The following is a 27,827-nucleotide window of genomic DNA, read 5'->3' as shown; positions in this document are numbered from 1 at the left end:
GTGTCACGCCCCCTGATTACCCATGTGTGCTTCCCTGATCGTCTCCACCTGTGTCCGATTACTTTGATCAGTCTTGTCCTATTTTAGTCTTAGTCTTGCTTGTCTCCCTTGTCCGTCATTGTGGTTATGGCGTGGTTCAATGTTTCCTGTTCCCTGAATAAACCCCGTAGTTTGCCCTGATTCCTGCCTGTGTGCCTAGTCCTTGGCCACCTGCCCGCACGATTGCCGCAAGGTTCTGCATAGATCGTGACAGGGACAGGAGCGAAACCCCACTCTCGTGTCATTCCGTGTTATGCAAAGCATTCACAAACCATAATGCGTACAGAGATCTACCTAAACCTAACCCAAGGAAAGTGCCAGAGGACCCAGTCTCAGAGTTGTTAGGTCTGATCATAATTTTCATGCCGGTCATTTCTTTTAACAGTAAAAGTGTGATTTGTGAGGGAGGCCATCTCGGATGTGCTTCTGGGTTTTTGTGTGCATTGATTTTTTTCCTTTCTTTTTCTGAGTTTATATGCAGCCGGTTTGCTGTTTAGTTGGACCAAATCCCTTAGGTGCCTTTGGCGTACTTTGGTGAATGGCAGTGTAGACCACTTGTGTTATTACTGTTATGTGTGTAATCGGTTGCAGTGCATGTTATTTTCTTGTTTTGGTTGGTGTTTTTTTTCTTCTTTTGAGATTATTTTCTCAAGCCACTTTAAATTGATCTGGGACAACACCTAAAGTGAGGAGATAAAGCGGGTGGAGATTGTTCTGTAGGAAAATCAATCTAATGTAGCTGTAACATCAAAGACCCAGATCACAGACTCCTGTTTGACTGGGACCCAGTACTTGGTGTCAGCTGATGTTTCTTCAGGCTCCAAAATGAAAATGGATAAGGCGAGCTTATGGCCAGGCAGAAATGGCACAGTAATCAGAATATATAAAAATAATCTAGTCCGCAGAAGTCCAATTGCTAGTCTGATATTTACTGTAAACATACCAACTGGAAATACAAAATAACATAAGAGAAACTGAAAGTCATACTGTAGTAAATGCGTGACTCCACTGTTTATCTTGTATAACTTGTCAGATCCACTTTTTCCTGTTTGAACAAGTATTCCTTTTCTCAAAAGCCCAGTGTTGTACACACACTGTCACACACACATCCACCACGCAGGCACATCACATGCACACACACAAAGAGACATACAATATGCAATTTAGATATTTCTGCTTAACCATATGCGCTACTGACCCAACTGGTTCCATTTTGGTGCCAGCATCTACCCCCGACACCGTCTTGTGTCACAGTCACACAGGGCTTATGATGCTTTACATTTTTACATCAAAAGTGTCCTTATGCTCATCCTCAAGCTGCTTTAGACACAGTCATGGTGTCTTTTGCTTAGAGTGTTTTGAGTTAAGTTCATATATAAGGTTTCCCTGTGCCAGCAGCCCACATTGTGGAGTGTCAACCATGCCTAGACATGACACCCATGGAGGAAAGTTGCTGGGAGCCTGTATTAAAGTAACAGTGAAAACATACCAGATTTTAGCCGAAGGTAAACCCACTTTCAGCATATTTGCTTGTTGCTCTACATTTCATATTATTTTATGTGTACATTAAGCATTCATATGTACTGTAGTAGGCCCGCATGTAGCCCATGCTGTAATTTTTGTACATCTTTAGTTTGTTTATCAATTTGTTTTGAAGGATCTAAGCACATTGAGTTAATTGATGTTTAGTGGATTTGAAGGGCCCTTGCACTTCATGAAATGTACATATTATAAGGTAGACAACAGAAATCAAAAACACTCACTACTCTTAGTACTTTTAAAGTAAACTACTCTCTTGCCCTTACGTCAGAAGTTTGCAACAGGGGTACCTTTACTATACTATTTTTTTTGGAAGTTACAATACTTTTATTTATGGAGGGATATTTCCGCCATCATGACAAAAATAAAATTTGCCCAATTTGTTCATTATGCTGGGAAAGGTTTTGCATTATAACATAATATTGAATGATCTGCTTAAATGGAAACATTAATGATTTTGTTAAAACAACGTTCGTTATAATGTAATGGGTACCTTATTTTGTTATGAGGAAAGAAGGAAGGTCAAAGCAAGCAAGAGGCAAACCGATAATCAATCGTTTATAAGATTTGATCAAAGATTTACTGACGTATAAACCTTTACAGCCTCCTACTGTCTCCTCACCTGGTACTACCTCAAACGACATTAAGTAAAAAACCTGTACTCGCTTTTCTTTCTTTAAATTCTGTTTGACATCAGGTGCAGTACAAAGTAAATTTACCTGACATGACTTAAGATAAAATTTCTTTATTAAAGCAGGTTGCGCCTAGAGTTGACATCAAAGAAAAAGTATTTCCGTTCCAAAGAAGTGACCCCCCCAAACAACAGAAAGGTTTAGTTCTTATACATTTCTGTGACTCCCCTAAAAGGGAATCTTCTACCCCATTGGTTAAGATGGAAAGCGTGATGACCTCAGAGGTGATGACCTCATGCACCTCCACATTCCTCCAGGCCCAGGGACAGACAGCCAGTCGCTACCAGCTGCATCCCACTTTTTCTACCCCTTCACATATTTCTATTTAATCCATTCCATGCAATCAAGCAAATCAGTTTAAACACAGCACACATATAAGGCTACATATGAATATATGTCTGTTTCTCTATTTCCAGCTGCTCCCCTGTTATCTTCCTCTGTGACATTGACCAGCCTGTGTAATACCCCTCGTTCTCTCAGCAAGGCAATGGAGCCTCCGATTATCTTCACACACAGGTGGTTTCAGCTTCCAGGTTCAGGGTCAGCGAAAGACACACACACAAAAACACACACACACATACACACAGTGTTCTTGCTTAAAGCCTAAGACATTGACAGCCCTCCCAGAATGCCCCCCTCCCAGTTCAACTGGAATTTCACTTTGCACAGTATTTCAGGTTATATGCAGAAAACTGGGACCAGTACATTGTCTCTAAAAGTTACATTTACATTTTATAATCTCTAATTGATACTTGCACACACAGCTACAGGTATATGCTGCCCTCACACCATTTTGTAAAATGCCATAGAAAAGAAATAAAAAGAATAAGAATAAATGAATAGTATATTTACACATTTGTGGAAAAATTTATTAAAATTTATTATTAATGAAGGGAAACATAATTTTATTTTGCATTCACAAAAATATGAATATGAAATATCAAACAGGACTATTTCTGAAAACACAAATTACTTTCTTAAATCAAAAGCAGGCTTGGCCAGTTATTTTCTTTGGAGGGCCAAATGCAAGCTTCAAATTGTCTGCAGGGGGTATTTTTAAAATGATTTAAATGTCCAATGAAAACTACAATAATATACTTCTTACATTTTCATTTTTTGAAAATAAATGCAAAAATTAATTGAACTACTGCTTCTTTATATTGATATATTATGAATTCACAGAAAGATATATTCATGCTTAGAGATATAATCATTTATAGACTTCTACATAAAACTTCAGCCTTTGAAAAATATTTTTTATTTTAATGCGGGCCAGACATGGCCTGCATGTCGGATTCTCTCCAGCTCTGATCTAAAGTTTCCAGCTCTGCCCGTATACATTCCAGCTCACCCAGCTTCTCCTTAAAGCTAGAAACCATCTCCCTGATATTAGCTACAAGCTTCATTGTGGCTGATTTTATTTCATCTTGCTGTTGAGATCCTTGTCTTATGTTGTGGATCTCTTTGGCATCCTTAACAATGAAATAGACATCGAGGGCAATGAAGAGAGCAGACAGCACCCCTGTGAAGGCCTCTGCCACCCGTACAGCTCTGGCTGCTTGAGTAGCCACCTTACCGACGTTAATCACCTGCGTCAGACGGACAAGCTCTGCAATGCCACCCAGGCCCCTCCCTGCTCTAAATGCAGCCTGTGCCATATTAGCAACATTTGTGTAGCTCTCATGCTCCTTTACGGTATGAATGCCTGTGATGATGTCTTCCACACTCATTAGGATGGGTTCCATCTTGTCCCGGTATTCACTGATGGTTTCCTCAATAGTCTTACGGTCCATTGACTGGTTCACCATGTTGGTGATATTGGAAACGGCACTAGTTGCCCCTCCAGCTACAGCAACACCAATCCCCACACCAGTGACAATCAGAGAGGCTCCCAGAGTGAAGGGTGCCAGAATGAGCCCAACTATGGAGGTGACCCCCCCTGCAGCACCTACCACCCCCCCTGTCAGGCTCCCTACGGTGGTACGGAAGTGGACGCGTTCCAGACCCTCTGCAGTCATCTCCAGTTTCTTCACTACACTCAGGATATCACCAACATCTCGGTCATAGAGATTTTTAAATGTGTCAATATCTTGATTGAGCTGAGACATCATGTATCTCAGATTGCTGGTAAAATGAAGGACATCATTATGAATGCAGGCATTTAGAACTTCAAACAATTACATTTGAGGGCCGTTGTGTATAAAACAATGAGCCTAATTTCAAATTGCAAGATACCTCCCTTAGTCAGGTTTAATTTCTGAGGATTTTTTATCTTAAAAATTACCCAAAGATTATTTAATTTTAAACAATCAAGTAATACATAGTCATGTTTACCTGTCAAAGGACATTTCCTGGGTATTCATCCATCCGTCTTCCAACTGTTTATCATTTTTAAGGATACAGGGCATTTTCTGATCGTTCCAGTCCCAGTTACCTGAAGAGTAAATGTCATCTGACACAGATGACGTACCAGTTATGAATACAATGCAAGACAACATAAGACAAAATAAGAAATGAAAGGATAGAAAACAAAGCTTTATTATCAGCAAACTTTCATATGATAAAATTTCATTGACATCTTTTGCAGCCTTCTCAATAACATAAACTGTAAAAATTTAAAAATATGTCATCAAAAAGGAATATTGCCAAAGCAAACATTCTTATCTTTAAATATTCATTTCTGAAGCATCTGAGTATTTTGGTTCTTCAGGACATTTACATACTATTCTTTAAATCTGTTTGCACTTTATTTACTTATTTGCCCCTTATGTACTGTCTTTGCACTGTCTGTTTGGCACTAAATGTATGTGTATCTGTGCACTATATTCTTGCTGCTCTATGCACCAGAATTTTCCCTCAGTGATCAATAAAGTGCATCATAATCTTAATGCACAAAATACTAATGAATTTCCTATTACACAGAATAAGCTTCACACGGTTTACCTAGTGGTTCTTCTAGCAGAAAAGTTGTAGGAACTACTAAGACTTCTTCCTTTATACCCCAAAAAAGAAAAAAAAATTATAATATCCTATTCTTAACTATGTAACTGTAAAGGTTAAATTTTTTACTTTTTGAGTATGAAATTAGATTCACTCAGAATATATTGTTGCAGAAATCTTTTGAGAAGCTTTGGAAAATTGAACGTTTTTTAACTTCAGTTTTTGTCACTTTCACCTGAACCATTTTATTTGCATGAAATTCCTCTGTCTAATACTGCCTATAACACTGCACAACACCATCAAGAAAAGTATCGTCGATATAAAACCTAATTTATTTAGAAGATCCAGATAAGAAACATGTTTGAGATACTGTATCCTGAGTGTACAAGCAGTTATACATTTGCAAGCTTTTTAAGTTAAATATTAATTTACAAACCTAGCAATACAAAATCCCTTTTTATATTAAAACTACTCAAATTACAGTAGTTTTGGTAACGCTTTACTTCAGGGGACACAAATAATGTAGTATTGTGCTATTACATATTAAATAACCATAAATTACTTTCGTTACAAACTAATCTCATGTTTCTTCATCATTAATGAATCGTGAGGCTTGTTTTATCCCAAGCAATTACTATATCTACACTTGTTACTGTATCTGTAAATTGTGCAAACTTTGTGAACTACGGAAGAAACTACTGAAGGAAGTAATGCAGGAACAAATAATGAATGACAGGTAAAATACTAATCCCACATTTGTTCATTGTTACTGAATTGTGATGCATCATTTATCCCAAGCGGTTACTATATTTATATATTACCAAATCTTAGTTCTGTAAATCTGAATGAACTACTGAAGGAACTACAAAGAAATGAATGATGACACATCATTCATCTTAAGCGGAGATTATATTTGTTCATGATTTTCACTTCAATAGTATCCGAAGTATTGCAAAGTAAAGTGATACTATAGTTTTTTTTTTTTTTTTTGATGAAATATGTCAGAAAGGAATTACAGTATAGCCATTGTTATATGTATAGATTATAAAGATAAATTCACCATGAATAAGAACTGTTTGGGTATCCGTTTAGCTATGATGGTTTTCTTTAGTATGCCGTCAATGTTGGGTCTGCGTGCCGGGTCCTTATGAAGGAGTTCATCCACCAGATGGCGCAGCTCAGCTGAGAAATTCTCCGAAACTCTTGTTGGTGGACTTTTCCATAACTCGAACATGAAGAGAAGATTTTGCTGTAGTGAAAACTAAGAGAAGATTGTAATTATATATATATGTTACATGCAGTAGCTGGTAACATCTATGGGTTGTACTCCCTAAACACCTGACACCTAATTAATTTTAGAAGGCTGCCTGCATCTCTTCTGTCATATTTTACACTGATGCAATCACAAAACAATGATGTGTGATACTCACAGCAAATTCGAGTGTGCAGAGTTCATACAGCACACAGCCCAAAGCCCAGATGTCACTGATGGTGATAAGGAAAGATGAGTCAGTGTGATATGTAGCTGCCACTGACAGATGTTTTTGTTATTTACTGAACACTTATTGTAATATTTAACTGAACACTTGTAAAGACATCTAAAACTATATTAACTATATTAATAATTAAATTTACAAAATACAAATTACACAGTGATGTTTCTAATGCTGCATGAATAATTACACAATATCCAACGTGTTCAAAGATTTCTAACATGCCAGCATTGTTCATTTATTTGAGCAAAACATAAATTGAGCCTGACCTTGTAAGTAAGGATGTTTAATAAGTGAAATATGAAAGTAGTAAGTAGATTTGTTTAATAGTGAAATATGAAATGGAATATTATACATATGAGCCATTGTTTAGTTTTAAACAGGGAAACAACTATATATCACAAAAATCACTATTACAGCAGATGTGTAGTAAAATTTGCTTGTTCCTGACCAAACATGTTGCCAATTACTAAAATAATGAGTTTGGACCCCAATCAAAATTCACTTATACAGTAATCCATTTCAGGGCTTGTTGACCTTGACCTTTTAAACGATTATTTTTAAATAACTTTTACCTCTATATGAAATATCTAAAAGATAATTTAATGATCTTTTATTTTGGGCAAATTCTACGTCAGTTTTGTGCATCTCTAGCAATACAAAGGTTTGGAATATTCTTTTAAGTACCCAATTTAAAGAAAACATTAAGTATATAATTAAAATGCAAAATTTAAGTGTGTTGAGAACCAGACGTAAATGCAATGTCAGATACAATACCTTTGCTTATTAAAACATTTGCTTTTCCACAGATCTGGTGCAATATAAACAGGTGTTTCTAACTTGATATTTGCATATTCATCTTTTCTGGAATGAAAATAATAACATATCATCATATGAATATATGGAGTATGAATTACAAGTACTCACGTCTTACTCAAATTATAAAACAAACTGAAAACAATTCCTTTGCAATAATTAACCCTAAAATACTATTGAACCATTTACAGACTAGCTGGACGTTCTGCTGTGTGCCATGTACTTCCTATCTCCAAAGTCACAGAGACTCTGCATTGAATAAGCAGTTATTCCAGATAGACAGATAAATGGTAATTTCAGTATTAGGCAGGTGAAATGATTCACATGTGTATAGGTATGTAAAACATTCCTATTATATGTGTCAGTCATCAGCAAACAAATCTGCATGTTGCTTCAGGGAATAGTGGGTTTCAGCTAAACTCAGAATCAGAAGGGCAGTCTTCCTGTCTATGGATCTCCTGCAAATTCTTTGTGAATCAGGAAATTTAACTCCCAGCATTTGCCAACCAAGAGCAGCTGGTCTGATACGTCCGAGACCATCACATGCTGACTATTCTTCTTCATGACTCCAACAGAACGATACCAATTTGGTCTATTACCAAGGTGTCCTGGTCACAGAAGCAATTTGGGGAGCAACATGATGTGTCTGCTGTCCTGCCTGCTCTGCACCCTGAACGTATGTGTTATGACATGCAGGCATAGCATTCAATACATGATGTCTGAATACATTACCGGTGTAGGACTTTAGACACTCCAAAGTCTCCCAGCTTGATGGCTTTTTCTTTGGCCAAAAAGATATTCTAGTAAGTAGAAAAAAAGCAAAGATTGATAATATAGTGCTTTTACTTTCCCTTTAAAAGTGCTTCAACTGTACAGTGTTCTTACACATCTGAACGGTAAAACAAACATTTGTCGAACAATGGTAAAATTAACCTGAGGCTTTATGTTTCTGTGTACAATATTCCTGTCATGCACATATTTCAGGGCCAAGCAGATCTGCACAAACCAGTCCAGGATCTGGAAAACAAACACTCATGGGGGCATGCCATACTGTATATGCAAAAATGTATTGAAATGATGATTAACTTCCACAGAAGTTACCAATTGTAAATTTAAAAATATAGAATGAGCAAATGTTTAAGAAATACTTGTACAAGTGTCTGTATAAGTGTCATTTTTATCATTTTTGCTTTAAGTCTAGAATCCATTGAGATTACAGCAAAATGTTTTGGCATTTACTGTAGCATGCTATGTTAATTGAAATCTGTCTATAGGTTACCTGGTCTTCTGAGAATGGAGCACCTTTAATTTTTTGGGCTTTAATCTTTTCAGAGAGATCTCCACCTTCACAGTAATCCATGGCTATGTAATAGTTGCTGTTCTCTGTTAAAAAAAATATGCCAATTATTCCTTGATTAGGAACTGGGCTAAGTAATGTTACGTTAGAACAAAATGGTTCCAAATTGTGGCATAAAATCTTTAACACTTTGAGATGTATTATTTTTCATTCATATCAAAGGCAATGTTTCCCAATAGGCAGATCAAGGGCTGAATTAGGGGAAATAAAATTGGAGAAGCCTGTTCTTATGTGTTCACAAAAGCTGACCACATAATATACAATCGATATTTCAGCAGCTGTACCGTCAGTAAAGGACTCCACATAGCGGACAATGTGAGGATGGTCCGTGTCTGCCAGACTGGCCACTTCCCTTTGAGTTCTCTGCATGGTTTTATCATCCATCTAAATCAATCAATCACTCAAACAATCAGTAAACTGAACCAGAGAACACATTCCACATTTAGCACATTTTCTTAATAATGTTAGATAGCTTTAGACAGTACCACAGACTTACGTTTGTCATGCTGATAGTCTTGATGATGTATTCCCTCTCATTTTTATTCACCAGAGCTGCGGTGCCAGTATTTTTGGTTCCAAGATCTTTCAAAAACGTGTAGCCACGGTCTGTCAGAAGACTTTGTTTACTACCCATTTCCGCATAAAAAAGTACAATTTCTTTTTATGTTAAATATTTAAAAACTGTCTAAAAGAGCATATACAGTACTTTCAGGAGTTGTCAATAATTATTATAGAGAAGAATTTATTTCCTTTTCTCTAAATGGCTAAAGACCTAATGCTGACAGTCCCAGTGGAATAAATCTTTAAGTCTAGTTCACGTGTATGCTTTCTAGGAAATGGTCTACGTCACACAGATGTGATAAATAAGTATTCAGTCATCTTATTTGAACATGTGACCAGACTGGAATAACAGGATGTTCCTTGCCCCTGCCTAACCTCCTTGCCAAGCAGGCTACTTTATACTCTATTATAGGATTGCAACCAGTACATGGTTGTGCTACAGCATGTTTGTTTATAGTGGAATCATATCTTTGTGGAAAGGGACAACAATCTTTTAATGTCCTTAAAAATAATTGTCTTATATCGTAGCAAGTGCACAAGCACATACCACAAAAGATGACAGGCTCTGTTTTAACAATCTAAAGCACATGGTCTGAATGCTTTTAGGATGTGGCCAAGTCACTATTGCAAGTTTATCAGCAGAAAAATAGTCGCAGAACCAGGCTTATGGTCCAAAACGGTTTTATTTAGTCTCATAATTAGTCCTGAGTGTATTTGCGGCTTTAACCCAATTACACTCATCTCCCATTCCCTTTAAAAGCCAGGTGCACTTACACCTGGGCAGATTTCTATTATAATGGTGGATTTTCCAGGTAGTAGAAAAGAAGGGCAGGGGAAACTGATCTGCTAACGTGAGCTGTGAAAGCGTGCCTTCAGACCATCTACAGCAACAACAAGGTTCCACCAAAGCAGCCCAAACCAGAAAAGACGGCTGGCAAAAATTGGCCAACAAATTAAATGCGGAAGTACTGTAGTGTTCATTGTACTTTCTGAATGCAGTGTTTAATTTCCTATGTGTCAGATTAATTATTCTTTAATACAGTAAAATCCAATTATAACAGACTTCAAGGGACCTGGCAAACAGTCCGTTATACCCAAAGTCCATTATGTCCAGAGTTGCTGTATGCCCAGAACACAACTACAGGACACCCTTTACTCATGCCACACCCCAGCAGACACACCTGTGGTATAGATTATTATATTGTACATGTAGTAATCCAACTTTAATTTACCAGATGCGTGACTATTAATAATCCCAACTCCGTATCTGCGCTGGATATCACCGGCACGCCACGCGCCTTGTAGGCGGAGCCTGCATGTCCGTTATAGCTGAACAAAACTACTGCTAAAAACGGCCCTGAGGACCAAATCGTTTGTCCGTTATGAGCAAAATTCCATTATATACGATTCTGCTATAACAGGATTTTACTGTATGTCATAATTCCAGATCAAACATAAGAAGAATGAGAACATGGGAACAGGTTAAAGTCCCAACATTTCAGGGAGAAAGTCCTTTGGACTGATGAGACAAAGGTGGAGCTGTTTGGCCAGTCACACCAGCTCTATATTTACAGAAGGAAAAATGAAGCTTTAAAAGAAAAGGACACTATACCTACTGTGAAACACAGAAGGGGCTTAGTTTTGTTTTGGGGCTGCTTTGCTCCATCTGACACGGGGAACTTTGAATCTGTGCAGGACACAATGAAGTCTTAAGACTACCAAGGCATCCTGGAGCGAAACATACTGCCTGAGTCACTGGTCATGGGTCCTCAAACAGGATAATGACCCAAACCATACAGCTGAAAGCACTCAAGAATGGCTGAGAAAAAAATCATTGGATTATTCTTAAATGGCCTCCATGAGCCCAGATCTTAATCTTATGAAACATCTATGGAAAGATCTAAAAATCGCAGTGTGGAGACGCCACCCTCCAACCCCGAGACAGCTTGAGCAGTTTGCTCAGGAAGAGTGGGCCAGACTACCTGCTGGAAAATGCAGACGCCTGACTGTGAGGTACAGAGATCACTTGTTGGTAGTGATTGATGCAAAAGATGGTGCCACAAAATGTTAAATTAAGAGTACTATCTTTTTGTCCGTGCCATTTTCATTTGAAGCGAATGATCAGGTGATGCCAGAAACACACTCGCTGATACCTCATCCCACGCCTGCTTCACCTCTAAAGGCTTAGGTGGACCAGTGGTGCTCCCATATATGGTGTGTGCCCACATTTTCACCTCATGCACTGGCACGTCCATTTCCGAAACAGCAAAATGGACTTGGACACATCTATAATGTTAGTTATGCCTTGTGCTTTATGCAACATAGCGGCCTTTGACTCCAGAAGGTGTGGCGAAGGATTTGCTAGTTCTGTAGCTTATGTAATTCTCACAAAAAGCTCTTGATTATTGGTGGCTGTTCACTTCATTAAGCCTGTTGCATGCTTTGATGTCATTCGGTTGTGTTGTGAATAAAAAATTATTAAAAATGATAAAAATTATGTACCTGAATATAAAGCCTACTGTCACCTCTGCACTTTTTCCTGCAGTTGTGTTTCCTACAATTGTTTATTAAGGAAGTTGTTTCAATTTCTTAATAAAGCTGCGGGAATGCAAAATAGATTTATTTACTTAGGAAATGATAATAGGTGTGTGAATGTGCTCTGTGATGGATTGGTGCCCCATTCTGGGTTGTTCCCTGCCTTCCAGCTGTAGCCTCTGGTATAGCCTCTAAACTCTCCCACGACCCTCAATAGGACAAGTGGATGGATGGATGGATGGATGGATGGATGGATGGATGGATGGAAATGACAATTAATTAAGAAATTTGGGGACATTGTCACGCCCAGCTCGTACGATCCTCCTGTGTGCCACGCCCCCCTGATTATCCACGTGTGCTTCCCTGATTGTACCCAGCTGTGTCTGATTATGTTTGCCCAGTCTTGTGTATTTCAGTCCGTGTCTTGCGTTGGTTTCTTGTCCATCATTGATGTTGTTAATGTCAGTGCTTGTGATCCGTCCTGCCCGTCCCTTTTACCCGATCCTTTTAATAAATCCCCGTTTTCCCCGACTTCGCCTGCTTGCCTGCTCCTTACCCACTTACCTGCCCAAGCGATCACCCGTTCACCGGCACCGATCGTGACAGACATCAATTCTTGAAATTACTAAAATGATGGCAGAAACCATTATGTCATAAGTAAGTATTTGACAAAAATGAATGCAGTTAGGAAAAGGTCAGGCATGGGGAAAATAAAAATTGTTTTGCGCCATAAACTCTTCCTCATTAAGCAAATGCTAGCAAAAAAGCCTTTAGTCAACAGTGAAGAGCAGGGTTCCACAATTGCTAATTACCAAAGATAACTTTTTTGTTAGTGGATTAGCATTTCTACTAACTCTGAAAACCATTAGCAGACCAGTTAGCTTCTGCTACATTTCGTTCCACTAACAATTTTTAGCAGGTAAAGACAATAAAATTTCACAGTTAAAAATGTTTGTAAACTCTAAAATCGTATATATTTATTCCCATCTTTTGTGAGCATGAGTATTTTTACTGACTACATGTAAAGACAAGACGTGATTGGTCGATAACATATCAGATTTACAGTAGCCTCAGCTAAATATAAGTCAGCGAAGATAAAGTCCATTTAAACTGGGGAGGAATAGTCGAGAACAGGGGCCTATATCACCAAGTTGGATTTCTTGCTTACTGTCGCTGGATAACTTGATGGATTTATGGCACCATAGTTTAAATTGACTTTATCTTTGTTCCCTTATATTTCACAGAGACTACCGTAAATCTGACAAGTTATCCAGCTAAGCAAGAAATTCTGTTTCACGATACAGGCCAACGGTTGTGTTTTCCAGGTTCTGACTAATAATGAACTGAGACCGTCCTTCCTAGTTCGTTGACCAATCACCTGACCTGACAGAGGTGGTTGCCTTCCTCCTGTGGTGCCAATGGAGGAAGTCCTCTCTGACAAATTCAGACGAGGGCATAAAACAAAGTGGATCCTATTTACAAAGTGCTCAATCAAGTAATGAACAGAAAATGAAGCCCTGTCCAATAAATCTGTCTGTTTATGTTTATTCGTCTCTATGGAAATGGTACTGTACTCCGAAAGATTTAAAACATAATTAAATGTAAGAGGTGGACCTAGATAGGCGGGACAGGACACTTCCTATTTAACCAACATTTTCCCACAATTGGTGATAATGCATTTGAGAACTAATACTGGAAATTGTGTTACAAATTCACAGGCTACAGTATATGACCATGCGAAGACTTAGGGTGACTGATACGTAAGTATGTATAGTTCCCACCAAAGGACTGGCATCTTATCCAGGTTGTCCTTGAGGCTCCAGGCTCACAATAAACCACTGGGTAAGTGGAATGGAAAATTTGAGGGGATCTACAGAAAATTGGGACGTGTGGTTTGTCTGCCTAAACAGTTACTTTGTAAATTTTTATTACATCTTATGGATACATGCACATATATTGGGCATAAACTGGCCAATGCAGATCGTTTACTAAAATGCTATGGATACATTTACAGAATTAAATGTATTTCAGCAATATAGTAGGAATCCATTTACAAAGATTCTCGCCAACATAGTTTTAGCAAAGTTATGATTTATTGATATAATTTGTGTAATACAGAACAGACATGTGATGATTCATTCATTCATACAATGGGTATTGAAAGGCAGCCCAAATACAAAGTAAGGACAGTTCTTTACCCCTTTTTATACTCCAAAAAACTCCCTAACTGGGGATATTATTGTTAAAGAAAACCCAATAAGAAAATTACAAGAAAACAATTTCATAAACTGACATAAGATATAAGAATAAAATAAACTACAACTAAATGAAAACTATAAAACAACTGATTCCACAACTATTTTTAACTCAAGTTAAAGTAATGATTTATCTGTAATTACCATTAACAATACCTGGAAAATGGTTTACCCATTTTGAGGACATTACTACATTATTTGCTACAGTATGTGTAATCATGTTTATCTATGATTATGATAATGATCAGAAACATAAAATAACTTGACAATGCTAAATATATCCATAGTTACTGTAAACTATAATAAAAATATAGAAAAATTAAATAGAAATATATATTTAAAATAAAAACTAACAAAACCTCACTGAAAAGTAACTAAAACTAAACTGGATTTCAAAATTTGAAAATTGAAAATGATCCCGAACTACAATAGCACTGCCCCTTACCAGCTATTGTGTATAGGTGTGATCAGTAAATTTGCATCTGCATTACTGGCCTCCTGGAGCATGACAAGGCTGATACAGGGACGAGGCAGGGCGGGATGGAGGCGTCCCATGAGAGCACATGGTAACTCCATCACTTCTCTGGTCATTTACTTCCATATCACCCTAATGATGTCAAATGGGGCCTCCATGCCTTTCTCATGACCAAAGTTTGCTGCCTGTATATAAATTACCAACCAGGAACATTGGGGCATCCTTAGTTCCTTACAGGAAGTAGTCAAACTATTAGTAAAATGCGTTATATATTGCATTAGTTTACATGACGTACATAGAAGAATGCCATATAAAACTGGTCAATCTGAAAGGACATAAATAGTTCACAGTCTACCCTTCAGTCATCAGTTCCTCCCTTGTACTTTCCAACACATCTAAATTCTCCTTAAAGCTAGAAACCATCTCCCTGATATTAGCTACAAGCTTCATTGTGGCTGATTTTATTTCATCTTGCTTTTGAGATCTTTTCCTTATGTTGTGGATCTCTTTGGCATCCGTAACAATGAAATAGACATCGAGGGCAATGAAGAGACCAGACAGCACCGCTGTGAAGGCCTCTGCCACCCGTACAGCTCTGGCCGCTTGAGCAGCCACCTTACCGACGTTAATCACCTGCGTCAGACGGACAAGCTCTGCAATGCCACCCAGGCCCCTCCCTGCTCTCGATGCAGTCTGTGCCAAATTAGCAATATTTGTGCAGCTCTCATTCTCCTTTAAATTTTCAATGCCGGTTCTGATGCCTTCCACACTCATTAGGATGGGTTCCATTTTCTCCCGATATTCACTAACGATCGCCTCAGTAGTCTTACGGTCCATTGACTGGTTCACCATGTTGGTGATATTGGAGACGGCGCTAGTGACCCCCCCAGCTACAGCAACACCAATCCCCACACCAGTGACAATCAGAGAGGCTCCCAAAGTGAAGGGTGCAAGAATGAGTCCAACTACGGAGGTGACCCCCCCTGCAGCACCTACCACCCCCCCTGTTAGGCTCCCTACGGTGGTACCGAAGTGGACACGTTCCAGACCATCTGCAGTCGTCTCTAGCTTCTTCACTACATTCTGGATGTCAGCAACATCTCGGTCATAGAGTTTTTTAAATGCTTCAATATCTTGGTTGACCTGAGAGATCAAAAATCTCCGATTCCTGGTAAAATAAAGTACATCAATATGAATACAGGGTTTTAGAAATTCATGCAGTTAATCATCTAGCAGGAATTTGAAGGCCAGTGGATGTAAAACAGTGAAATTGATCTCAAATTTCAAGCTACATTCCATTGACATAATCAGTTTTATTGAAGTGGGGGAGGGGGCAGATTGCGTGGTGTGAATTTAATTTTGGATCATATTTTGCCATGTCATCGTTAGATTTACATTCATTTGAGTGAGAACATACGCAGCACAGTTTAGCAGGATGGGTACAGGGCGCCAAATGTCTCCGTCTTTTTTACACTCTGGTCTTGGTAAGAACTTGGTACTGGTTTAGCTGGTTTTGACTACATCACTACCACGGGGTATTATTACCCAATGGCAGTAACATTCAGCAGCACCAGAAAAGGACAGCTGCTCCTGAGCTATAGCGTTTGGCATGTTAAATGTTACATGGCAGTTAAAAATGAACTATCACCAAATATCTTTTTATTTTCAGACTATAATATAAAGATATTGTAATGACTGAGGTCCTCACAAACTCAGCGTTGGAGGAAGAGTGATGCATGCAAAGGTGGGGATGATGCAGCCAAAACATCCAAGTTACACGGAGGCTTTGTGCCAAAATCTCACTCCCTGTCAGAAATACAGATGGACATTGTGTCCTCAACCTGTATGGTTTTGAACGTGTTAAATAATACCACTCAGAGCTGGAAAGTCTGCTTCTTACAGGAAGCGAGATCTTGTTGCTGGGGGCAGAGTGTGTCTTTATAAAAACAATGTTTTCGCTTATTAATTTACATCTTACTGATTTTGTAAAAAGAGCTATGAACTGGTGTGCGGATGTTATGAACATATGATAGAAATACATAAGCTTTCTTATAGTTTTTATCTACGAATGAAGTGGCACACAGGCATGAACTGAAAATTAAGTGATTTTTAAAAGAAATATACAAATAAAATCACAGATATCACTTTGTACATATTAACTGTTATTTTTCTGGTTGGATGCACGTCTCTGTCCTTCCTGGAATAATGAACCCATGTAACCTACTGAGTCAGGTTAACGGTGGGTATTCCCCGGCTGGGAGCCCCTGGAGATGCAGTTGACATAGTTGCACGGCTCGTGCCACGTTGAGCCCTGGAAGTGACTCGTATTGTGTTTACCTTTCCACGGGCATTTCCTGATTGTCCATACATCCTTCCTCCAAACGCCGATCCTGGTCAGAGTCACGGGGCACTTCCTGATTATTCCAGTCATAAATTCCTGAACAAGAAATGCCATGTGTTACTAACAATTTATCAGCTGTAAATATAATTTTGCCAATGTTGACATACTAATGCAAAAAAAAGCGCTTAATTTCGGAACAAGCTGAATAAGCTGCACAGAATAGTGCTTCATTTCGGAACATCCAATTTACCTGGTTCGTTTAATGGAAAAGGTGCAGGAACCACTAAGACTTCTTCCTTTGTAAACCAAAAAGCAACATAAATATTTGTGCAATATCTTATCTGTAACAATGTAATGGTAAATATTCAAATTTTTACTCTTTGATTATCGATTATCATTTGATTATTGATATTAGAAGGAAATATTATAATACACAGATCATTTAAACATCCATCCATCCATCCATTTTCCAAACCGCTTATCCTATTGGGTCGCGGGGGGTCCGGAGCCTATCCCGGAATCAATGGGCACGAGGCAGGGAACAACCCAGGATGGGGGGCCACCCCATCGCAGGGCACACTCACACACCATTCACTCACACATGCACACCTATGGGCAATCTAGAAACTCCAATTAGCCTCAGCATGTTTTTGGACTGTGGGGGGAAACCGGAGTACCCGGAGGAAACCCCACGACGACACGGGGAGAACATGCAAACTCCGCACACATGTGACCCAGGCGGAGACTCGAACCCGGGCCCCAGAGGTGTGAGGCGACAGTGCTAACCACTGCACCACCATGCCGCCCCCATCATTTAAACAATTTGTAAAATTTAAGAAAATATTTTTCAAGTCTATTATAATTGATTTACATTTAAATTAAATACATTTTATTTGCCTACAGTATGACACCAAAATCTGCACAACACCAACATCAAATGTGTTGTTATAAAACCTAATTAATTTTGTAGATCTAGATAAGAAAGAGTTTTGAGAACTTATAATAAAAAGAAGTTATACAATCGCAAGAGCTTGAAATACGGCAATGAAAAATCCCTATTTATTAACATAGATAAAATTACTGTACAGTTTTTTGTGATGAAATTTATTAAATTACAACCATCAGTAAGTACATAAATTATAAGGATGAATTCACCATTAATAAGAGTTGCCTGGGTATCTGTTTAACTAAGAATTCTTTCTTTAGTATGCCGTCAATGGTGGGTCTGCGTGCCGGGTCCTTATGAAGGAGTTCATCCACCAGATGGCGCAGCTCAGCTGAGAAATTCTCAGAAAGATGTGGAGATGGCTTGCTCCATAACTCGTACATGAAGAATTGTTCCTGGTGTGAAAACTAGGAGGAATTGGAAGATTGTAGTTATCTAGTCTGTGTTTCTGCAAGATAAATGGCAACATCTATATGAAATACCAAATGAATTTTAGAAGCTGACCTGCATCTATTATGTGCATACAGTTATAAAAAGATGATTGGTGATACTCACAGCAAATTCAAGTGTGCAGAGTTCATACAGCACACAGCCCAAAGCCCAGATATCACTGATGATGAGAAAAAGGTTGGTCAGTGTTAATCTATCGACTATCTTATCAATTGGTCGATCAATTGTCCTCTAGAAAACCAACATTATTTTCACCCACAATTCAATAAGCAGATTAGTAGAAAGCCTAAAAATATTAATCAGACACGTGTTTTGCTGGCCAGAAGTTAGTAATCTGTATAAATTTGGCGTATCCTACAGTAAATAAAGTTAGCGGAGCACAACATTTTGTGACACAAGCGATAAGCAAGGAAGTTGCGTTGAAGGAAAAGACAGATCAGCAGCCAACGCGCATGAACGGACACACTGGCCCCCAATGAACGGAGAAGGGTCCAGCAGCAGACGCCTGTAGAGAGGAGCTCCACCGTAAATACGTGACCTCAACTCTGTGTTACAGCGAATAAACCCTAACCTTAACCTTAACCCTAAACCTAACCAGAGCTCCACTTTACGTCCTTAAAGATGACGTGTTCACGTGACACTGCACCACCGTGCTGCCCCCACTGTATATTTATTATGATGAATATTTTTGTAAATTTTTTTTAATGATTTGCACTGTTTTAAAAATATAATTTCTCTTAACGAAATCTTATATTTGATATAATAATCTAATCTAATAGTGTGGTGTGTCAATAGTGATACAGGATTAGGATATCCTTTGTGATGGTTCTTCAAAAAATAACATGTATATAATATGTATATAACAGAGACATGCAGTACTGTAAAAAAAATCTTAGGCAAATAAAATGTTTAAAGCTGTTTTTCTGGGTAGTAAGTGTATTTTTTTCTCAGGGATTTTTTTTTTTACATTAGACCATGTGCAAATTACCAGTAACACAATAAAAATGACAAGAATTCCTTCTGTTCTCCAAAAAGTGCCTGATATCACCGCTTCAGTTCTCAAATCTCTCCTATTCCACATACTTGTGAAATTTCACCACCAGCTAATTAAATTAATTAATTTCACGAAAGAACTCAATGAGGTATTGATTAGCCAAATAGGTTCTGCTAGTGGTTCTGCTAAGATTTTGAAACGGCTAAACTAACACACTTTGGCAGACATAAAATCATAATTCAACACCAACATGAAGGTCTTCTAAACACAACTTTCTTTTACTGCCCAGGACTTTATGGTTAAGGATAACTTAATCGGATTTAATTATTCAAAATTTAAACATATTCAGAACAACATGCAGTAAATCTTATGTCAGATACAATACCTTTTTTTATTAAAATGTTTGCTTTTCCACAGATCGGGAGCAATATAAATAGGTGTTATTAACTTGTTTTTTGCATATTCATTTTTCCTGGAAGAAAAATAATAAAGTATCATTATAACAACACAATTCGCACTGTAGATTGAATAATGAATACTGCTATTTTACCTAATCTATGAAGCAAATATCTTAAATTATCCTTTATTGTCAAGCAAATTATCTTTAATAGTATTCCATACTAGTGAAATGTATATAGAGTAACATCTACAGTGAACCCAGGGATGATCTCCAGGGCCACAGAGGCCTAGCACTGAATAAGTAGTTACTCCAAATGGCCAGATGAATGGCTATTTCATTGTTAGGCAGGTGAAACGTTTTAAATGTGAACACTTATGTAAAATTATTTAAAATTATTAGGTCAGTCTTAAGTAAACAAACCAAATGTAGTTGCATGGAATAGTGGTTTGAACTAAACTCAGAGTCTGACATTGTACAGTAAAAGAATGAAAGTAATTTTTTAATGTTGTGGTAAATCACAGTGATTCGGCTCTGCTGCCTATGGGTCTCCTACAAATTCTTTGTGAATCAGGAAATTATTAAGACATTTGGGTAGCAGAAGTCAGGCTCACATACAGGATGCTTTGCTGCCCAGGCCACTCTGGACCCAGAATACAGGTATTATGATATGCTGACATAGGGCTGGGCGATATATCAAGTTTTTACAATATATCGATATATTTTCATACAAGATGTAGGTTGAGACAATATCGTTTATATTGATATAATTAGTGTTGCTTTAGAATTATACTTGTAGAGCCTCCAATTTGCCTGTCTCCTCACCCTGTCTGTCACTTGCAAAACTGCGGCCTGCCCTGCCCCTCCCCCCCTCCGAACAAACCCGCCCCCCATCCCGTCACTCACAAGTCCTGCATGCAGCCAACATGGAGACGGACGCGAAGTAAGTTAGTGAAGAGAGCGAAATCACGCCCCTTTTCTCATGCTCGAAGAACCGCCCATAGATCTATCCTACCTTGCGCTGGAGTTACGGCTGAGTCTTGCTTAATTAATCTGATTTCTGCGTTTTCAACATTAACACATTTGAAAAATTTTATGAAATACAATGATCACACTTTACTACGTTGTAGCTGATTTACTATGAATGTTTTGTATGCATGTCGAATTTCCTGACATGTTTTAACACTTAATCTTATAAGGTATTTCAGACTCTTTACATTACATTAGTTTGTGTTTTTTATACTAGTTACTAGTTTATTCTTTGGACTACCCGCGTTCAGTTTCAGCCCATAAAAATGACAATGACATTTTTGGTAAGGTAGCACCGATCAATTGGTTGATCTGTTGAAATGCAGTAAGGTAGGAAAACCTGACAAGGTAGGATCGAGTTTTTACGATATATCGATATATTTTCATACGAGATGTAGGATGAGGCAATATCACTTATATTGATATAGTTAGTGTTGCGTTTATGTTACAGCTGTCTGTAAATATTGTCCGTGTGATATTGGGGACATTTGGCTCTGACTTGGAACTGTCTATTTGTTATTACTTTATGGGAAATTAATATCGAGATATATATTGTATATCTCGGTTCAGCTAAAACATATCGAGATATGATTTCTGGACCGTATCGCCCAGCCCTATGCTGACACAATATTCAACACATGATGTATGAATACATTACCTGTTTAGGATTTTAGAAACTCCAAAATCTCCCAGCTTGATTTTTTCTTTGGTAAAAAACACATTCTAGTATGTAGATAAACAGCAAAGATTAACAATACAGTGGTCATAGTGATTTTACTTTACTTACAAAAGTAAGTCAGTCCATCCATCCATCCATCCAACCATCCACCCCTTTTCTGCAGCCACTCATCCTATTCAGAGTCTCAGGGGGTACAGAGCCTATCCTGGAGGCTATGGGTGCAAGGCAGGGACCAACCCAGGATGGGGCATCAGCCCATCACAAGGCACACTCACACATGCATACATACAAAACTAAGTGTGAATGGTAAAATAAACCCGTGGTCTCTACCTGAGGCTTTATATCTCTGTGTACAATATTCCTGTCATGAACATATTTCAGGCCCAGGCAGATCTGTACAAACCAGTCCAGGATCTGTAAAACAAACACAAATGCATCACCATTCATCACTGTAATCACACAGAAAGAACCTGGGACCAAACCCAGGACCTTCTTGCTGTGAGGCAGCAGTGCCAACCGCTGCACCACCATACCACTTACCAAAGAAATCATCAAGTGTAAAAACAATGTAGAATGTGCAATAACTTCATAAGTATCTATCTGTGTCCATATATGTAACATTTCTTGTAATTTTTACCATATATCTAGAACACTTTACATTACAGATTATAGTCAAATGTCTAGGGATTTGCAGGGACCTGTTACAACAACTGAAATCTGTCTGTAGGTTACCAGGTCTTCTGAGAATGGAGCGCCTTTAATTTTTTGTGCTTCAATCTTTTCAGAGAGATCTCCATCTTCACAGTAATCCATTGCTATGTGGCAGTTGCTGTTTTCTGTATAAAAAATATGCGAGTGTTTCCACACAAAGAGATGGACCAAGTAACATTAACGTACATTAGGCACATTAGAACAAAACAAGAAAGTCTTTCAGATGTGTTTTTGATTATTAATACATTAATATATTAGCAAACCAGTTATTCTAATGTGTTCAAAGCTGGTCACTTCACATTTATTCAAACACCCAGCGGCTGTACCGTCAGTAAAGGACTCCATATAGCGGACAATGTGAGGATGGTCCATGTCTGCCAGACTGGCCACTTCCCTCTGTGTTCTCTGCTTGATTTCATCGTCCATCTAAATCAAACAGTAAATTGAATGAGAGAATTTAGTGATCAGCGGTCATCGTTGACACACCACAGCACACAGTGCACAACAATGAAATGCGTCCTCTGCATTTAACCCATATGTGACGTAGTGACATAGCAGGGGGCAGCTAGTTCAGCCCCCGGGGAGCAGTGCTTGGGGGTGGTACCTTGCTCAGGGTACCTCAGTGGTGCCTTGCTGGTACGGGATTCAAACTAGCAATCTTTCAATTATGAGTGTACTTCTCTAACCATTAAGCCACCACTGCCCACAGCTATGTTAGACTAGCCGACATCAAATTTGGTGAATAACATCAAATGACATTTTTCAAACACTCTTCATAAACAACCATTTTTAATACATTTAGTTTTGCTCCAACACGTCTGATTTTTCTGTGATTTTGACTTTTTTCATTGTAAACCTAATGATGTAATTTTGATACCAGTCATATAAAATCACCAGAAACCTGTCATAACATGTGCAACCTTTTTGTACGAACTAGTCAGCAGGGTTTACAGGCAGCTTGCAGTTAAGTAAACTTACAGGTATGCTGCTGCCGGTCCACTGACACCGACCTTTGTATGCAGAACTGTGGTCCGCTTTCCGGTACTGTCACTCAGTACCGGAAGGACGGACCACAGATAAGAAGGTTGCTGAAGGACAGTGTATTTGCAGCCAAAATGGTGACAGTGGAGAGGCAAACCTGGGAAGAATTCCGTAAAGTCGCTGATGAAATTCTCGGAAACAAGAAGTCATCTGACTATGAGGTTCACGTCAAGCATATGATATGGTTGTTTTCAAGATCTTGGATATAGAATGAATGTCAAGATGCATTTCTTACACTCGCACCTTGATTACTTTCCTGAAAATTTGGGTGAATATAGTGAGGAGCAAGGTGAGAGATTTCACCAAGATATTAGTGAAATGCAGTGAAGATACCAAGGACGTTGGAATGTAAATGTGATACTTGATTATTTCTGGAGCATGTACAGTACAGACAAATTCCTGATGCTTCATACAAAAGAAAATCACACCGTTTCGCAGTGCTGAGTGACCAGCAAAGACATGATTAACTGTTTCTTTAATGTAACATTTGCTATAATTTATGTTGAACTTTAATTGTAAATTGTGACAAAACCAGACATGTGGCAGCAAATTGGAAGCCATATTCTGAAACTACATGAAAAACTGTAGAAGATTCCCTTGTTTTTGTTAAATCACCTAACAAAAAAAAGGTTTAAATGTCGACAGGTATTATTGCACACAACACATTTTCTGAGAAAAGTTTTCTTAATAAGTAGAACAGACTTACGTTTGTCATGCTAATAGTCTTGACGATGTACTTTCTCTCATTTTTATTCACCAGAGCTGCAGTCCCAGTATTTTTGATTCCAACTTCTTTCAGAAATGTGTAGCCATGCTCCGTCAGAAGACTTTGTTCACTCCCCATATCTGCATAAAAAAAGTAAAATTTCTCTTTATCTTATTTTTTTTGAGAATCCATGATGTTAATAAGCATGGATATTCCTAACATTCCTAACAAGAGTAATCAAACGTTTTAGGAAAGTCAAATATAATACTTACCCAAGATCAGTTAGTAATTACTTCAGCCAAGGTTCTATTCCCTTTTCCCTAAATAGTCAACAATGGTCCAATGTCTTACTAAACTAATACAGTTTATACTGAACTGAGTTGTTTAACTACCGTGTTGAACTTCGCCAGTAATTAATGTAAGAGCATGTAAGAAAAACTTAAAGTCACAGTAATCACAAGACTCTGCTACTTATCTTACATGGTGCCTGTTTGGTCCCCTTTTCCCATAAAACACGTGTTGCTTTCCCAGACGTAACAGAAAGTGAAAGTCAGGCTTCACAGCTTTATCTTACATAACATCTGTCTAGTATCCTTTTCCTGTTAGAGTTAGTGTTTCATTCCCAGGAGCCCAGTATTGTACCCTGACAACGTGTTACTGAACTAATTAGGTTGGCACTACTCCTTGTAAAGTACTGATATGTAGCAGCTAAACTAGTCTGGTATCATAAACATTAGTGAGTCAGGATTGTTGCTAACAGATAATTCATAGCTGTGATGGGGTGAATGGGATCTGACCCTGTTAACACCAGTGGGGATACACTGGTGAATGGCTACAGTGGGACACCTTGTGGATGGGTGTACCATCTCTGAAGTGCCTGCACTGGGTATGTCTGTTCCACCAAGTCCAGACATGAAGCAGTGAATGCTCCTTGTACTTGGTAGTGCTTTCGATGGCTGCTTTTGGGGAAGATTTCAGAGTTGACCTTGGATCCATTAAGGTGGATGATATCTGGTCGCATAATAGGGAGGGTGAAGACCTCACATTCACTATTAAACTGGTGTTTAATGAGTTAGTTAGGAGTAGTTAGTAGTCTACTGCATTCCATCATCCAGTATTGCAAATGACTCCAGTGACTTGAAGTTACGGTTACAGGACTAGGACCACTGTCAGGAACACTCGCCAGATGCGATGGAAGGTGTTAAGTAAATTCTCTCTCTGAGGCACCTAGTAGAGGGATGGTGGTGTGACTGTAGGAGATACCATGGAGGTCATGGAAGTGACTGCCACCACAGTTGTTGCAGGGGTTCTGGAGACATTTCCAGTAGCATCTTCCATCGGTGATCCGCTTCTCCAGTTCTGCAGTTGACTTCTCTGTAATACTGTTACATGTTTTTTATATGTTTTCTTCAAAGTGCACATATAAGATGTTAAGTTCATTTGCTAATGCCATTATCACATTAGCTGCAGTGTTTGATATGCACAATGCTGAGTGTTTATGACTGACAAGCAGTTTAAAGTTAACCTCAAAAACCAAAATAAGATGGGGAAAAAAATAAAAAGCTGAGCTGCAGCAGCTGCATGCTTCATTTGAGCTTTGGAGACGGGTGCATGGTGTATGTCTGTATCGGGGCGGGGTCAGGATGCAGCACCTGTGTCTATATATCCAAATGGAAACACTTACAGTACAGTAAATTGGTCAATAATTTTGAAGTTTAACAGTCCATATTATTCCTTTGTCAGCTTAGTCACTATAAGGTAAACACAGTTTCTCAAATACAGTTCAAACTCATTTGAATGATCAGATGGGCAGACCTGTGGTTTACTCCAAGCTCTCCTCTGCAGAAAAATACAAAGAGTCTGTGTGAAAGAGAGCATGTAAGAGAAACGGAAAGTCACAGTAATCACGACACTCTGCTACTTATCTTACATGGTGCCTGTTTGGTCCCCTTTTCCCATAAAACACGTGTTGCTTTCCCAGACGTAACAGAAAGTGAAAGTCAGACCTCACTGCTTTATCTTACATAACATCTGTCTAGTATCCTTTTCCTGTTAGAGCTCGTGTTACATTCCCAGAAGCCCAGTATTGTACCCTGACAATGTGTTATAGAACTAATTAGGTTGGCACTACCCCTTGTAAAGTACTGATATGTAGCAGGTAAACTAGTCTGGTATCAAAAACATTAGTGAGTCAGGATTGTTGCTAACAGATAATTCATAGCTGTTCTTTACTAAAGTTATTTGATCGCTTTAGAGCTATTTCTTATGAACAAATAAACTCCCCCAAGATTTGGACCATTCAGACCAGTGTGGGGCTGAGGTATCGCCACATGGCTCATCTCTGAGGTGGTTTGTCGTCTGGTGCCAATGCACTGTACTCAGTACGTGCTCCTTACTTCTCTTCTGACTCAATTTTCCTAATTGTGATCTACAGCAACGTGCAAAATGCTACATGTACATAAAAAATTTGTAGTGAGTGAATTTAAAAGGATGGGTTGCTTTTTGTAAGAGTAATAGATTGTAGACCCTGTTTTTTTTCCCTTTTACTTCATTTTACTGGATAATTGAATGGACAATTTGAGGCCATATGCAGAAAACGGGAATGAGTGTATCGACTACCTTAACAGTTGTGAAATTTTAACTATCTGAAAAGGTATATTCACACACAAATACCATACACTGGCCACACAAATCATTTAATAAAATGGCATAGGTAGATTACCAGAATGAAATGTATTTACAGAGTACAATAGGAAATTTCTGACTAGTTACTTTATTAGTAAAATATACTTTATATGACATTGTTTTACATGATTTACAGAAAATAATGCAATATCAAACTGGATTATGGCTATCCTTTTGAAAATATACATGTAAAAAATATATCCCGAGATCAAATCTCCAAGACCTTGAATTCTGCCCGTATGCATTCCAGCTCACCCAGCTTCTCCATAAATTGAGAAACCATCTCCCTGATATTAGCTACAAGCTTCATTGTGGCTGATTTTATTTCATCTTGCTGTTGAGATCCTTGTCTTATGTTGTGGATCTCTTTGGCATCCTTAACAATGAAATAGACATCGAGGGCAATGAAGAGAGCAGACAGCACCCCTGTGAAGGCCTCTGCCACCCGTACAGCTCTGGCTGCTTGAGCAGCCACCTTACCGACGTTAATCACCTGCGTCAGACGGACAAGCTCAGCAATGCCACCCAGGCCCCTCCCTGCTCTAAATGCAGCCTGTGCCATATTAGCAACATTTGTGTAGCTCTCATGCTCCTTTACGGTATGAATGCCTGTGATGATGTCTTCCACACTCATTAGGATGGGTTCCATCTTGTCCCGGTATTCACTGATGGTTTCCTCAATAGTCTTACGGTCCATTGACTGGTTCACCATGTTGGTGACGTTAGAGACGGCGCTAGTTACCCCTCCAGCTACAGCAACACCAATCCCCACACCAGTGACAATCAGAGAGGCTCCCAGAGTGAAGGGTGCCAGAATGAGCCCAACTAAGGAGGTGACCCCCCCTGCAGCACCTACCACCCCCCCCGTCAGGCTCCCTACGGTGGTACGGAAGTGGACGCGTTCCAGACCATCTGCAGTCGTCTCCAGCTTCTTCACTAGATTCTGGATATCACCAGCATCTCGGTCATAGAGATTTTTAAATGCTTCAATATCTTGGTTGAGTTGAAACATCATATTACTCAGATTTCTGGCAAAATTAAAAAGATCAATATCAGTGCAGGGTTTTAAAAATCCATAGTAAATTATATAGCATGAATTTGAAGCCTAGAGCATTTAAAATAATGAGTTTAATCTCAATTTGCACG

General features: G+C 38.6%; 2 protein-coding genes across 4 annotated transcripts in view; both read right to left on the bottom strand.

Moving 5' to 3' along the window:
* Nucleotides 1–2,209: 2,209 nt before the first annotated feature.
* Nucleotides 2,210–25,872, bottom strand: LOC125704824 (probable serine/threonine-protein kinase DDB_G0284251). 2 transcript variants are annotated; one of them, XM_048970900.1, is made up of 12 exons: nt 24,269–25,872; nt 23,997–24,136; nt 22,576–22,675; nt 8,799–8,902; nt 8,453–8,536; nt 8,252–8,319; nt 7,481–7,567; nt 6,641–6,695; nt 6,271–6,471; nt 5,214–5,262; nt 4,605–4,722; nt 2,221–4,394 (listed from the first exon to the last, which is right to left on the bottom strand). In XM_048970900.1, exons 2-12 carry the CDS (start codon nt 24,132–24,134, stop codon nt 3,533–3,535), a joined length of 1,866 nt encoding a protein of 621 aa, XP_048826857.1. In that variant the 5' UTR covers nt 24,135–24,136; nt 24,269–25,872; the 3' UTR covers nt 2,221–3,532. The 2 variants fall into 2 exon arrangements, with proteins under 2 accessions (XP_048826858.1, XP_048826857.1); XM_048970901.1 differs by lacking the exons at nt 22,576–22,675; nt 23,997–24,136; nt 24,269–25,872 and adding exons at nt 9,161–9,260; nt 9,373–9,876 and having other exon boundaries at nt 2,210–4,394.
* Nucleotides 14,044–27,827, bottom strand: part of LOC125704825 (probable serine/threonine-protein kinase nek2) — a 21,959-nt gene continuing 8,175 nt past the window's right edge. Inside the window, exons 9-12 of one of the 2 annotated variants that reach the window (XM_048970903.1) lie at nt 18,199–18,396; nt 17,294–17,339; nt 17,040–17,139; nt 14,044–15,870 (exon numbers count right to left, since the gene is read on the bottom strand). In XM_048970903.1, the coding sequence (XP_048826860.1) occupies nt 15,054–15,870; nt 17,040–17,139; nt 17,294–17,339; nt 18,199–18,396 (1,161 nt within the window). In that variant the 3' untranslated portion in view covers nt 14,044–15,053. Of the gene's footprint in view, nt 15,871–17,039; nt 17,140–17,293; nt 17,340–18,198; nt 18,397–26,673; nt 27,710–27,827 lie in introns of those variants that run through there. The other variant, XM_048970902.1, reaches the window with a different exon arrangement.

Source organism: Brienomyrus brachyistius, chromosome 12, assembly GCF_023856365.1.
Source record: "Brienomyrus brachyistius isolate T26 chromosome 12, BBRACH_0.4, whole genome shotgun sequence".
NCBI lineage: Eukaryota > Metazoa > Chordata > Actinopteri > Osteoglossiformes > Mormyridae > Brienomyrus > Brienomyrus brachyistius.
Note: the sequence above shows the minus strand (reverse complement) of the source record. Positions and strands in the feature narration are given on the sequence as shown.